We start from the raw sequence: 12,109 nt of genomic DNA on the forward strand, positions 1-12,109 counted from the left end.
TGGTGATATTACAGCACTGGGTGCAGTGGTGTGGAAAAGTGATGTCTGTTTCTGGTTTGACAGCGTGGGCTGCTCTGCTTTTGAAATCAATTCCTTCAGGACCTTGCACTGTGGCAGAAATCTTCCTGTAGTAGCTCCTTGTTGCACAGCATTTGCCCAGGTCTAAGGCTGTGTGGGATACCCGGTCCTGGTCCCCAAGTGAGCCAAATGTGTAGAACACCAAGATAACACAGCTCTCTACTACTTCTGGTCCTAGTCCATGGACTATTTCATCGTCTCATGGGAAAGGGCATGAGAACACCTTGGTTTTTGACATATTTGTGTGTAGAGAAGGGGTCGTTTCTGGAACTGTAGAGGTCCAGCTGTGAGGACACTCTAGAGCAGGAAACATGGGCAAAGGGAACTGATGGCCCATCATGAGGTTGGAAAAGCATTGACACTCCCTCAGTAGTGCTTCCAACAAAAGCTGAAGCCTGTGTGATAAAAATGAGAACTTTTAATCTCTCCTTTCTCCTGTCATTTCCTCGAAGAAACAGCTGCAGGCTCTCATCCCTACCACATCCACCTAGCAGAAGACAGCAGGCAAAGATGGCATCTTTTCAGTAACCAAGACCTATGAAGCCAGTGGCAACCCTCAGAAGGGAAAAATAAAACAAATCATTCTTCAGGTTCTGGAAGAAATCAAAACCACCAGCTAAGACACAGGAATGCTGTCCTAAGGATGACATGATCTCACCAGTCTGCACTCAGTTTCCCAAGCTCAGAGCTTCTTTGCATGGTAGACCACAAGAAAAGTCACTCCAGTAGAAAGGGGTACCAGAAAAAACACTTTGCTTCTGCTTTTTCTCAAAAGACGTCAACCAGGATAAGCATAGAGTCATTCAAGATAATTTCCCCACAGGATTAAGTCTACTGTTCCCCACTATGGTGTCTTGTAGTACACATTGCCATGCAGACAGCTTGGTCGTCATGTTGTTACTTAGAAGCAGTATGAAAAACAGTGACGTATATAGAGTCTCAGTACCAAGTTTCTGTCCACTGAACCTCTCCTGTTGCACTGAACCACCTGCTACTGGGGACAACAGCATTCAGATCAAATGAAGTTTGCACACCCAGGCCCACAACAAGGAACAAATCACCTATTCCTGGTGACTGTACAGCAGCAGGAGTTCTTGCTATGGATAGTAAACATGGCTCTGAAGCATGTAAATCGAGCTTAACTGCTTTTCAGTTAGTGTTGAAAGAGTATTGAGGAGAAAAAAAAAAAGGTTGTTTTTAATTATAGGCAATGCTTCTGAAATTTATGTGGGACTTGAATTCTGAAGTGTTACATGCCATCCCTTGTAGAATGGGAAGGGTCACTTAAACTAGGAACAGTGAGGGAGTATCCTCATATCCTGTAGTCACACCCCTGTTACATTGGGTGTCACCAGTGAGCACACATCTGTTTAACAACGCAGTCCCAGACAAATAAGTGGGTGGCGAGATTTCAATACTTCCTGTTTTTTAACCTTTTCTAAGTACGTCACACATTTAAGCACTTATATGAAAGGGACAGGCAGGAGCTGGTACGTGCTTGCTGTTTGAGGTACAGTGATTTGAAAGAGGGAAATATGTGACCAGAATGTACAGAGGAATGCTCATCAGTGTCAACCTTCAAGTAGCAGAGTTATACAAGATGGAGTTATCTTTTTAAAACAAAACAAAGCACTGCTATTTATAACTCTGCTGATAAATGACTTCTTTTTACAAAGGATTCTAAAGCCTCGTGGTTCTTTAACACTTAAAATTCAAGTCCCCTGCTGAATTTTTCTTTTCTGGATAAACCCCCTCCAATATTATATGTCTAAAGTGATGTGCTATTAGAAGTGTGGCTGTGTAACATAGTTCTATACGTGGTCTAAATTTAGCTTTCTGAAACTTGTGTCCATTTAAATCAACTCTTCCAAACAATAGCAATAATATGGCTTTGATGTTTTGATGTGGTTAGTATGATTATACCTAATTAGTCTCCTGATAAATGAATGACTCATACTGATCATTTTGCATTATTGCTGAGTGATTACTTTTGATAAGATTGAACAGAGATGTTTCATTATTGAAAGATGGTCCTAAGAACCTAGTTACACTGATGTAATTGTCTCTTCGAATAGTTTGTGTGATTAACTGATGTTTTTATTTCACGAGTTTAATACAGACATCTGTATTCATGTATAAACATTGAAAATAATTAAAGGGAAACAGTCTTTTAATACAGCTAAATTGTAAATGTAAGTTAAAAACAGAACTTGGTGACATGGGGCAAAACTGTCATTGTAGTTACCTTATTGATTAAGAGAGTTTGCAGCTGCTTTGAGACTTAGATGTAGGTTACAATCTGCATCTCAATCTTCCCTCTTTACAGGGAGAAAGTGTAGCCTGTCTCACATCTATATTTGGTGCAGAGTGCATACTCCACTGTGCTAACACACCACATCAGGAAGGAATTCCAAATGCTCCCAAGGAATTTAGTAACAAAAGTCCTGTTGGCTTTCCTTACATGCATGGGCGAGGGAACATACTAATCTTGTGTAATAAACTGTTCTCTTTCTGCTGCTGCTGCTGGAGCCTGAACAATGGACTAATTAACTACCTAATGTCTCTTCATTCTCCTGACAGAATTGAATACACTGGGCCACCATTTTCTCTGTTGGCAAGCATGCGGTTGGGCTGACTAGCGTAAATGCCACCTGTGAGCTGTTAAACCTGCTTCACTTTTGTATTCATCAGAGTACAGCTCCATGGGCTGCACAGCATTTGTTTTGGATAACACCCAATGAGACAGAATTGAGCTTCCCCAGGGGTGCTGATGGGGTAAGTCCACTCTCCAGCTAATTCTGAGGAAACTGAAGCGGAGATAGCCTCCTTGCTATTTAATAGGACGTGCTGGTCTCTTCACCTGGGATGTGAGAGAGAATGAGATGTGATTGCCTTGTGTTTCACACTTGTGTATTGTGTTCTGTTTTGTTTAATCTTTTCACCCCATTCAACAGTTAAAATTTTCATTGTTTATATTTTTCCATTATATTTACACTTGAATAGTCATCAAGTTGCTTTTTTCTTTCAGTCTTTCCTGTAGCCGTCACCTTAAGGAAAGTTATAAATCCAACTTGTGTTTTTTATTGGCTGTGACAGCAAAATAAAATTAAACTTGCAAACAAAAATGATACCAAGTAATTAATGTGTTTGGATTTGGAGACATCTGTTCAGATGAGTTGGCTTAGATACATCTGTTAATCAGTCAGAGCTGCCAATGGCTTCAGAATTATCGTGATGACCTGTGCTCCTCTCTCCCTCTCTTTCTCTTCCTTTCTCTAAGGTGCTTTTTGTTGTCTTCCTCCAGTTTATTTTTGTATGAAACCTCCTCAAGCTTACCTGTGAGTAAAGTATCTAAAGAAATAATTTTTTTTGCACAGTGTTACGTTTAACAAGGAAGGGAAGTTCTTTCTGAAAGCACTAATGTTTTAACACATTCTCAGAACAAGAAATTTGTTTTGCTGCAGGGGTTCTTGAGTGGAGATCCCAACATCTCCATTTTCTGTGCTGCCCATCTTAAGTCATGTGCTAAGATAACAAGATAAGAAAACAGATAGGATGAGCAGGTTACCACCAAGCTTGGTTTATTCAGCCTGGAGAAGAGAAGGGTCCAGGGAGACCTTATAGCAGCCTTCCAGTACCTAAAGGGGGCCTACAGGAAAGATGGTGAGGGACTGTTTACAAGGACAAGTAGTGATAGGACAAGGGGTAATGGCTTTAAACTGTAAGAAGGCAGATTTAGATTAGATATTAGGAAAAAACTCTTCTCTATGAGGGTGGTGAGGCACTGGAACAGGTTGCCCAGAGAAGCTGTGGATGCCCCCTCCCTGGAAGTGTTCAAGGCCAGGCTGGATGGGGCTTCGGGCAACCTGGCAGGGGGGGTTGGAACTAGATGATCTTTAAGGTCCCTTCCAACCCAAACCATTCTATTGATATGATATTGATATTTTATGATATGATTGTCTCTGTATATTTGAAAACAATCAGGGAGGTTGTACAGTCTGCAGGAATTCAAGTAGTGTGATGCCTGGTGAATAAAAATGTAAGCAGTCCCTGCATGTCAGCATTCCTCTTTACCCCGAATATAAGCCAGGTAAAGAATAGGAAGACAATTTTTTAAATAACAGATGCTAGAAAGAATGGTCTTTGTTTATATAACATTTACAAGCTGGTGTTCTAAATTTAAAGGCTATATGAGGTTTCTTAAAATAAGAGCGGAGGCTGAAGTGATATAACATCTGGTTGTAAGCTCTAGTTAAATTTGGATCTTGTCTATCATTTAATAAATAGTAATGGTTTAGGTACTATTTTGACAAGTGCTAGGTACAAATAGCATGTATACTTTGTGGAAATCCTCTAGGATCCAAAAAGAGGGATACAGGGAAGAGAATGCTTTGGGATGAAAGAGTGGGACATGAAAAATTAATGACTAGTGGACTGAAATGTATCAGCTGTCATTGCTTCCCAGGTCTGCTTACTGTATGGGGTTTTTTTAAATGTTGTTGTCCTTGGAAGCAACCAAATAGTGATTTTGCTCTTACCATTGCACTGAACTAGCAATGTTAAACTGTTTGCCAGTTTCTTGATCTCTGATACACAGTTGGGTTTACAGTTAGCAGTGTTGGGTTTTTTTTTTCTTTCACTAAAATGAAACCAGGATACCTTTTGTTTTTGGTCTTCTCTCTGCTTTGTGTGACGATGCTTTTTGGATAGCTTTTTCTCTTCATGCTGTTTTCTTAGGGTGGTATAAAGTGTCTTCAGGACTGGTGACAGAGGAGCAAGAGTAGAAGGGTTTTTTGTTAGCGTGATGCACAGGATGAATGGGAAGATATAAGCCATAATGCTTCATTATACTTGTATGTTTTTAAGCAAAACTAATCTGGAAACTATCAAACAATAATCCAGGCAACACAGACCATGGTTCGTTCTTACCGTTTCTGGCTGCAGGGGGTGGGGGGAGCAGGGTGTCTTGTACCCCTCAGGCACTCTTTCACAGCTGTTTCCTAGACCTTTAGTGGGACTTCTGTGCCTTCTCTTACCATGGTGGCAAAGATGGCACAACCCTGTTTTTGGGGCCACCAGGGTCCTGGGCTATTTTAGGGCTGCCTTTTCTTAAGCTCATGGACTCTAAGCTGACAGGGAAATGGCTTCTGCCTGTGCTTCAGCTGTTACCTACCTGAAGTTAATCTCATTTACCCTGGCTGGCCCTTTCCTTCCCTCTTGCAGGTAATAACAACCTTGATTTTGGGAGAGTTCCCTCCCCTCTGGGTGCACCCACCCTGGCTCAGTAACTTAGGCAGCAGAAAGCCCTCACCGTTGTGAGGGGAGCGGGGCTGGCCCAGCTGCCCTTTGCCCCTGGGTGGTTGGGGGTGTGTGTGGGAGGACAGACTTCCCTCTGTGTGGTCTGTGTCCCCACCTCATAGCACTGCGGGGGCAGTGGAGGAGCCTGCTATTCCTTCCTCTCCCTCTGGGGCGGGGACCTCAGTGTGGGCCTGGCCCCTGCTCGTGTCCTGCTTCTCCAGCCATGACTAAAAGGGTAATGTCTGTAAGTGCCTCAGTTTCCTTCCATTTTCTGTCAGCCTTCATAGTGTGGTTTTCTGTTAGAAACGCTTCTTTCTAAGTAAGTGTTAAGAAAGAGATGGTATTACAAGTTTCTTAATACTTTTTGACCTCTGGGAGGAGGCGTCTCAGTTTCCCGCCTTCCTGCCCTGACTATTACTGGTGCCGGGATGGCTTTGTCACACTTTGGGTTTTCAGGAATGACAAAACTTGTTTAGGATTTCAACCAGTTTGTCATCTTAGAAACTTACTCAGCCAGTGTAGGGTAAAGAGCAGCCTTTTCCAGCAGAAATACCTACCTCCTGCTCAACCCTCACCCTTGTATGTAACCTCCATGGTAGCATAGTCCCCTCTTCCTGCACTGAGGAGACTTGCAGACTGCTTGCTTTCATGCCCTCATTCCTGATGATACCTGAAAAATGGTGCCTACTCAAAAGGTAAGATGGTAGGAGCCAGAAAAAGCAGTAACCACAGACTTGGAGAGGTCTGACATCTTGGTCCCTCATTCGGGTGGGGCTGCCAGAGGCAAGCAGAGTGTGTGTACCTTTTCCAAGCCACACAAAACCCATCGGTTTGGGGGAATGCTTCCTTCCCTTTTTCTCCTTCCCTCCCTTGCTGTGTACACCTGTTTTCCCAGGCATGAGACAAGGAAAATAAAGGAGACTCATTACATTTACAAACCAAAGTAAAGGACCTAGCATCTTTGAGGCTGCAGGGAGTGAACTTTGTCTCTCCCAGAGGCATTTTCATAGTGCACTGGCAGCTCTGGAGCTCTGAACAAAAAGCAACTTATCTTCACGAAAGATAGTCCCTCTTCCTATGCATAACCGTCAAAATTGTGATTAAGCGCACTTCCCTTGGCATACATGAGAAAAAAGCTGCTAAGACACATTCCATGTTGAAAATTAAATGAGTTTTATCACGTTTACCTCTCAAATCCTTTTTACATGCAGTTGTTACAGACAATACCTGACATTATTTATACTAGAGAGACTTGATCTTTTTTCACTTTTCCTGAGATTGTTTCCTGTTTTTATTTGTTCAGTGTCGTCATTTCTCATGGACAGATGGTGAATGCTAATTTCCTCTTGTCATTCTTACTCTGTAGTAGGAAAGGGAAAATATTTCTCTCTACTGATGCAGATAGCCTGCCAGTTTCTGGCTTCTAGCAGGATTTTTGTTTGTTTTTTTCAGATAGAGGAGCAGATGACAGATAGGTAAGTAAACAGGACTGAGAAAGGCATGCTTGTTAAATTTTGTTTCCCTCGACACAACAGAAATGGATCACCATGCAATGCCAAAATCCTCAGCTTTTTCTCACAGAGTTGTGCTATAAGATCTTTTCTGATTCCTTACTACCTTTTCTCTGCCTGCTACTCTAATGTCTTGTATACTGCCTTGTATCTTGTATGCTTAGCATAAGGCAATTAAATACAATATCCATGCATTTGTTATCAGACATTTTGAATCACTTGACTCAGCTGCTGCCAAACTTGTTTATGGTCAACTTCTTGAGTGTGGTGTTTTTCCATGATTTCCGGCTGACAGCAATAGGAAAAATGATTCCTCATTTAACCTGGGTGAAAAACAGCTCTTATGTCTGGCTACCCTAGTGAGATGATGGATTGGCCCAACTTGTGCCATGAAAAAGTACACTTAAAATGTGCTTCTGAGAGAACAAAAACTCAAGGACCCACTTTGACAGAGTACCAAAATTGGTTTGCAACTCCTTTTATAAGACTAACAAGAGGTCAGTCTGTTTCTTTCCAATCAGTTTTTCCAGCAGTCAAATCCTGTTTGTTCTCAGTCCTGCCTGCTGGGTAAAAAATCCAAAGTTGCTTGTCTTATGGATTTTTTTTTTTAAATCTTGAGTATGTAGTAAGTTTTGTACAATGGATCTGTCTTGTATTCAAACAAAAAATAGGGTGCTCTCTTCTGTTTCAGTTTTGAGGTTTTCTTCAGGACTTCTAACCTCCAGTTTTTCTGGAGCAATTAAATTTCAAACATTTTGTTCTGCCATCCCTATTACACAAATACCTGCATGAGTATCATGAATATCTAGATAATGTTTCAGTGGCAGGGGGTTGTGGGCCTCTCACAGATGTTACAAGGAGTTTTGGAAAACTGTGATATTTGTTCCCTTGTTGGCATCTTGAGCATTCATGGTTCTGTTTTGGCACAAGGGATGGGAAAATCATTGTTTTGATTTGCCAAACCCTTTTAGTTCAGCACAAACCACTACAACGCACTTCTGGATTTCCCCATTTGAAACTCATGGTTTGAAGATGGCGATCAGATTAAGATTATAATCTGCCAACAATTGGAGGCAGGGGGGAAATGCACAAACAAACAAAAAAATCTCAGACCTTGACACATCTGTGCAAAGTTTCTTCCAGTCCAAAAAATTTCAGAATTTACTTCCAGATCTTCGTTTCATTGCAGGTGTCTGTTCTAGCATACAATTCATTTATGTAAACTACTAGTTTATATAAAAATGTATCTAAATGTTACACGTTTTTAAACAAATGAAGCAAGCAGATGCTTAGAGGAGAGTTAAGCATGTAGTTTCTTGGGTGGAATTGTGTTTCCAGAGTGACCTGCAAACCTAAACACTAGTGTCACTTTCTCAGCTGTTCTGTGGAAGGAAACCCAGCAGCTGCTGTCTTGTACTGTAGGCCACTTGTGGCATGCTCTGTGTTGCTGGCAATAGAATTAATATGCCAAACCAATACTGTGATTTCAATGTGTTTATTAATTTCCCTGCACTGAATAAAAAAAAAAACTTAAGTGGACTTTAAACAATTACTAGAGAGATCTTCCTTATGCTCATTTAGAACAAAATGAAGACTACAGAAACAATTTATGATTAAATTAAAAAGCAGGTAAATTATCTTAATCTTAGGCTGGTATAAAACACTCCTTAAGAATTCACACAAAGTACTTGGTTACCTTCTCTGGTTGTTATGGTCACTGTACTTTTAAATATTTTTTGGATTAAAAATCTCCTGTCTGTTTTGATTCAGCATCTGATTTATATACACATGTTCATCCTGTTTAAATACGTTGACTCAATGGAAGAATTATGTTGAGCAAATATATTCAGTAACTAGTAAAGGAGAAAATATTTTACTTGTAGAAGGTGAAAATGTAGATTGTATAGTGGCATGTTTTGAAACCTCAGAACACTGAGTTTGTCTGTATAGCCTCAATAGTAATTTTTTTTTCTAGCTGTTTTAATTTGAGAATCTTTTTTCCTTTGGTTAGCCATTGTCAGGTGATATTCATGGAAGAAGCCCTTCACACTTCAGATGGTGACAAAAAAGAACAGGCAGCTTAATGCTACCAACTAGGGGTGTGTCACATCTCTCTCAAGAATGATAAACTCAATGGAGTTGTCTATTTTTAACCTCCTGTTTTTTCCTTTTGGCAGACAAATCAGTGTTAGCTGAGCTGTTTCACTGAATGAACCCAAGCAACTCTGTTGCTTTCTGAAATGAACACCAGACCTTGCAAGAGCATTTCAAGTCTGCTTTAATGTGTGAATTTTGAAACACCATGTCAAATGAAGCCAGTTCAGAGCAGAAGCTTTCTACAACAACAATCAGTTCAGTTGCTGTTCAGGCCGGGGATGCCAGTATTGTCATAGCTGTACTTAAGGTAAGGCTAGCACGTCTGTTCTTGGCTTTCTGCTCCTCAGTGATTACTACTTATTTTAAATGTTCTGTGCAAATGAATAGTTAGCATAAAATGATAAGGAATGGTCACTTAATCAGTTAACATCTAATAGAGCTTTCTTGGAAGTTAACGTTTGTTTCTGTTCACAATTTCTGTTTGAAGTGTTGTTTGTTTTTTTTTTTAAAATAGAATAAGTAATTTGCCAAAAATATATAGGCTCTTTGAGGCGAGGAATTGCTCTTACTCCATTTAAAAAGAAAGAGATAAATGCAGAGTGCCACGGAAATTTGTTAATAAGCATGATGTTGCCTTTAATTGTAGTGGAGACTCCACAAAAGTTATTTTTAAACTATACTCAGCAATAATTTTACATAATAAGTCATATACCAACTCAACAAATGCAGATTGTGTGTCTTTTCTTGAAGTATTTGCTGGGGGGAGGAGGGGAAGCCTAAACCTGATAATGAGTGCTTATTTTGAAAGCTGTGAATTCATATTGCCATGTGTTTTAGTAGAAGCCCTTGTGCGTATATAGTTGTGCTTATACGCGTGTAAAGGCCTGTTCTTTGAGCTGGGATCTGCACCTACATCTTGCACAAAGTTTGGCATGCGGAGTAAAGCTGGATGCCTAGGTACTGAATCCCAGTTGGAATTTATTGGCAGTTTGATTCTTTCTTCTCCAAGCATCTTGGGACACACGCTAGCCTCAGCTACTAGAGTTTGCCTGTTAAGCAGAATAAGGTGATGAGTTGGGCTGTCACCAAATGAGGGTGATTATTCAGGATGGGGTTACCTCCTTGTGCTGGTGCGAAGGTTCTCTCCGATCAGTTCTCACCCTTACTGGGAGACTCTGCTGCTGCAGGGGAGTAATTTTCTTGCAAGGAGGCTTAAATTTAGGGGTTTATTTTTACATTTATTTTTACAGTGTGCTATGGGAACCATGCTAGCCTCCAGTGACATTGCTGCTTTGTTCCTTATCACTATCTTCTCTGAGTTACACTTCTCAAGAGTGTAGCAGTTCTGCAGCACAATGAGGAGAGCGCTATGCTTTGGGTTGCTGTCAAGCTTCCTCTCTTTGTGCCTCCTCCAGGACACAATGGGAGATTGCTGTTTGCGTTCCTATTCCAAAGGCTATTAAGTGTCCCTGCTGATAGCTGTGCAATCTCTCTCTATGTATATTCAGTAGACAGGTATCTTGGATCTGTGTGGTAGAAATAAGATTTGGGGTTACGTTTTTGCATCTGCTGTAATATAGTTGCACCTTCTGCCCACCCCCCTGCTGACCAAGTTTCCTTGACTATCTATGCAATCTTCAGCTGACAGGGGAGATGAGTTGGAGAAACTTTTTTGACTCATTGTGATAATATTACTCTTAACAGGCAAAACCAAAATCACAGTAGCTATAGGATAAGACTAGATAATGGGATTTTGATACCTGTTTCAAATGAAGTGAAATTTATATTGTATTCTCTGTGTCTTCATTCTGCATTTGAATGCATGTTTATGGCTCCACGCGTTCCTATGACCATGGGAAGTATGTGTGACCTGAGAGTCTGTGTGAGTACCTAAATGAAGGAAAGCTTGTGTTTTCTGAAGGCTGTAATTGTTTACTTCAATATAGTGTGGAAAATGGGTGAAGCTTCAGCTGGCTGAATCAACACCAAATTTATTAGAAATTGGCAGCAATCAAGATGAGACTAAAAAACTACTGCAAGATCATGAATTCCTCCTAGCTAAACTTAAGGTAAGATGTGATAAGACCACACAAAAGTACATCTAGTCATTATAGTTCAGGTACAACAGCTGACATCATAGGTGCCTGTGCCTCCTGTTGCAATGTGGTGGTTAGGTTAAACTCCACATAGGGAAAAAAACCATGTTCAGCCTCCGTCAGTGTAACGGATCAAAGTTAGGCCTCTGCACTGGAAGTCTGTGCTCAGTGTTAATTACTATTTTCTGAAAACAGCAGTAGAGAGGCCCTGTTTTTTCCACTTTATATGTTACTGTCAAGTGAAAAAATCCTATAGCCTTCATTAACTGTTAAATAGAATGGAACATCAATTTTTTATTTTTATTTTATTCTCCAGTGTTATGAAAAGTTTGATTACGTTATAACAGCTATAAACACAAGAAAGCTCCTTGTAAGTGTGAAGTAGATATTCCAGGCACATTTTTATTGAATATTAATTGATGTAAGTTATGGTAAGAACAATTTTATAACATTAAATATTGCTTGTCTTGAGCTAGGAAAACTTTAGCTAAGTAACAGAGCTAAAATAAAATTTTAGCCTTCTTGAGAGCAGATTATAACAACAATGGCATTCGGACACAGAGTGATATGCTTGCATGAAAAAGCTGAATTATTTTAAATGTGGATGTTTGATACTGAGAAGAGTCTAAAGGTATCTAAAAAGAAAATTTGTTTTCATGTCTTGATAGGCCAGGTTGGCTTTATATCTGTAAACAAATATATTCCTCTAAAATCTTGGAGCTGAGCACAGCAAGTTATCTTAATAGATTCCATCTATTGTAATTTTTGGGATTACATAAAATTCAGATCTGAAAGAGCAAATGTGATCTGGATAGGATCGAGTGCACTTGATTGAATACTAGTGAGACTATGTGCTTCCCCGGTCATTATAAATCTCAAATGTATGTGAGGTAATTTAATGCAGTATGTAGAGAATATAATCTAATATGGTGCATAGTGTGAATTTTGAATAGTATGAAGAATAGCATTACCAAAAAAACCCAAACCATAAAACCACCCAAAAAAACCAGAGAGTGGTTCTACTATCTT

General features: G+C 40.1%; 1 protein-coding gene across 4 annotated transcripts in view; it reads left to right on the top strand.

Annotated features, from left to right (window-relative positions):
- The window catches only part of CCDC141 (coiled-coil domain containing 141), a 108,082-nt gene that overhangs the window by 7,036 nt on the left and 88,937 nt on the right, over window positions 1-12,109 (top strand). For 2 of the 4 annotated variants that reach the window (XM_075756541.1, XM_075756544.1), the window contains exons 1-3: window positions 2,450-2,853; window positions 9,065-9,291; window positions 10,931-11,053. In XM_075756541.1, the coding sequence (XP_075612656.1) occupies window positions 9,190-9,291; window positions 10,931-11,053 (225 nt within the window). In that variant the 5' untranslated portion in view covers window positions 2,450-2,853; window positions 9,065-9,189. Of the gene's footprint in view, window positions 1-2,449; window positions 2,854-9,064; window positions 9,292-10,930; window positions 11,054-12,109 lie in introns of those variants that run through there. The other 2 variants (XM_075756543.1, XM_075756545.1) reach the window with 2 other exon arrangements.

This window comes from Balearica regulorum, chromosome 6 (genome assembly GCF_011004875.1).
Source record: "Balearica regulorum gibbericeps isolate bBalReg1 chromosome 6, bBalReg1.pri, whole genome shotgun sequence".
Classification (NCBI taxonomy): Eukaryota; Metazoa; Chordata; class Aves; order Gruiformes; family Gruidae; genus Balearica; species Balearica regulorum.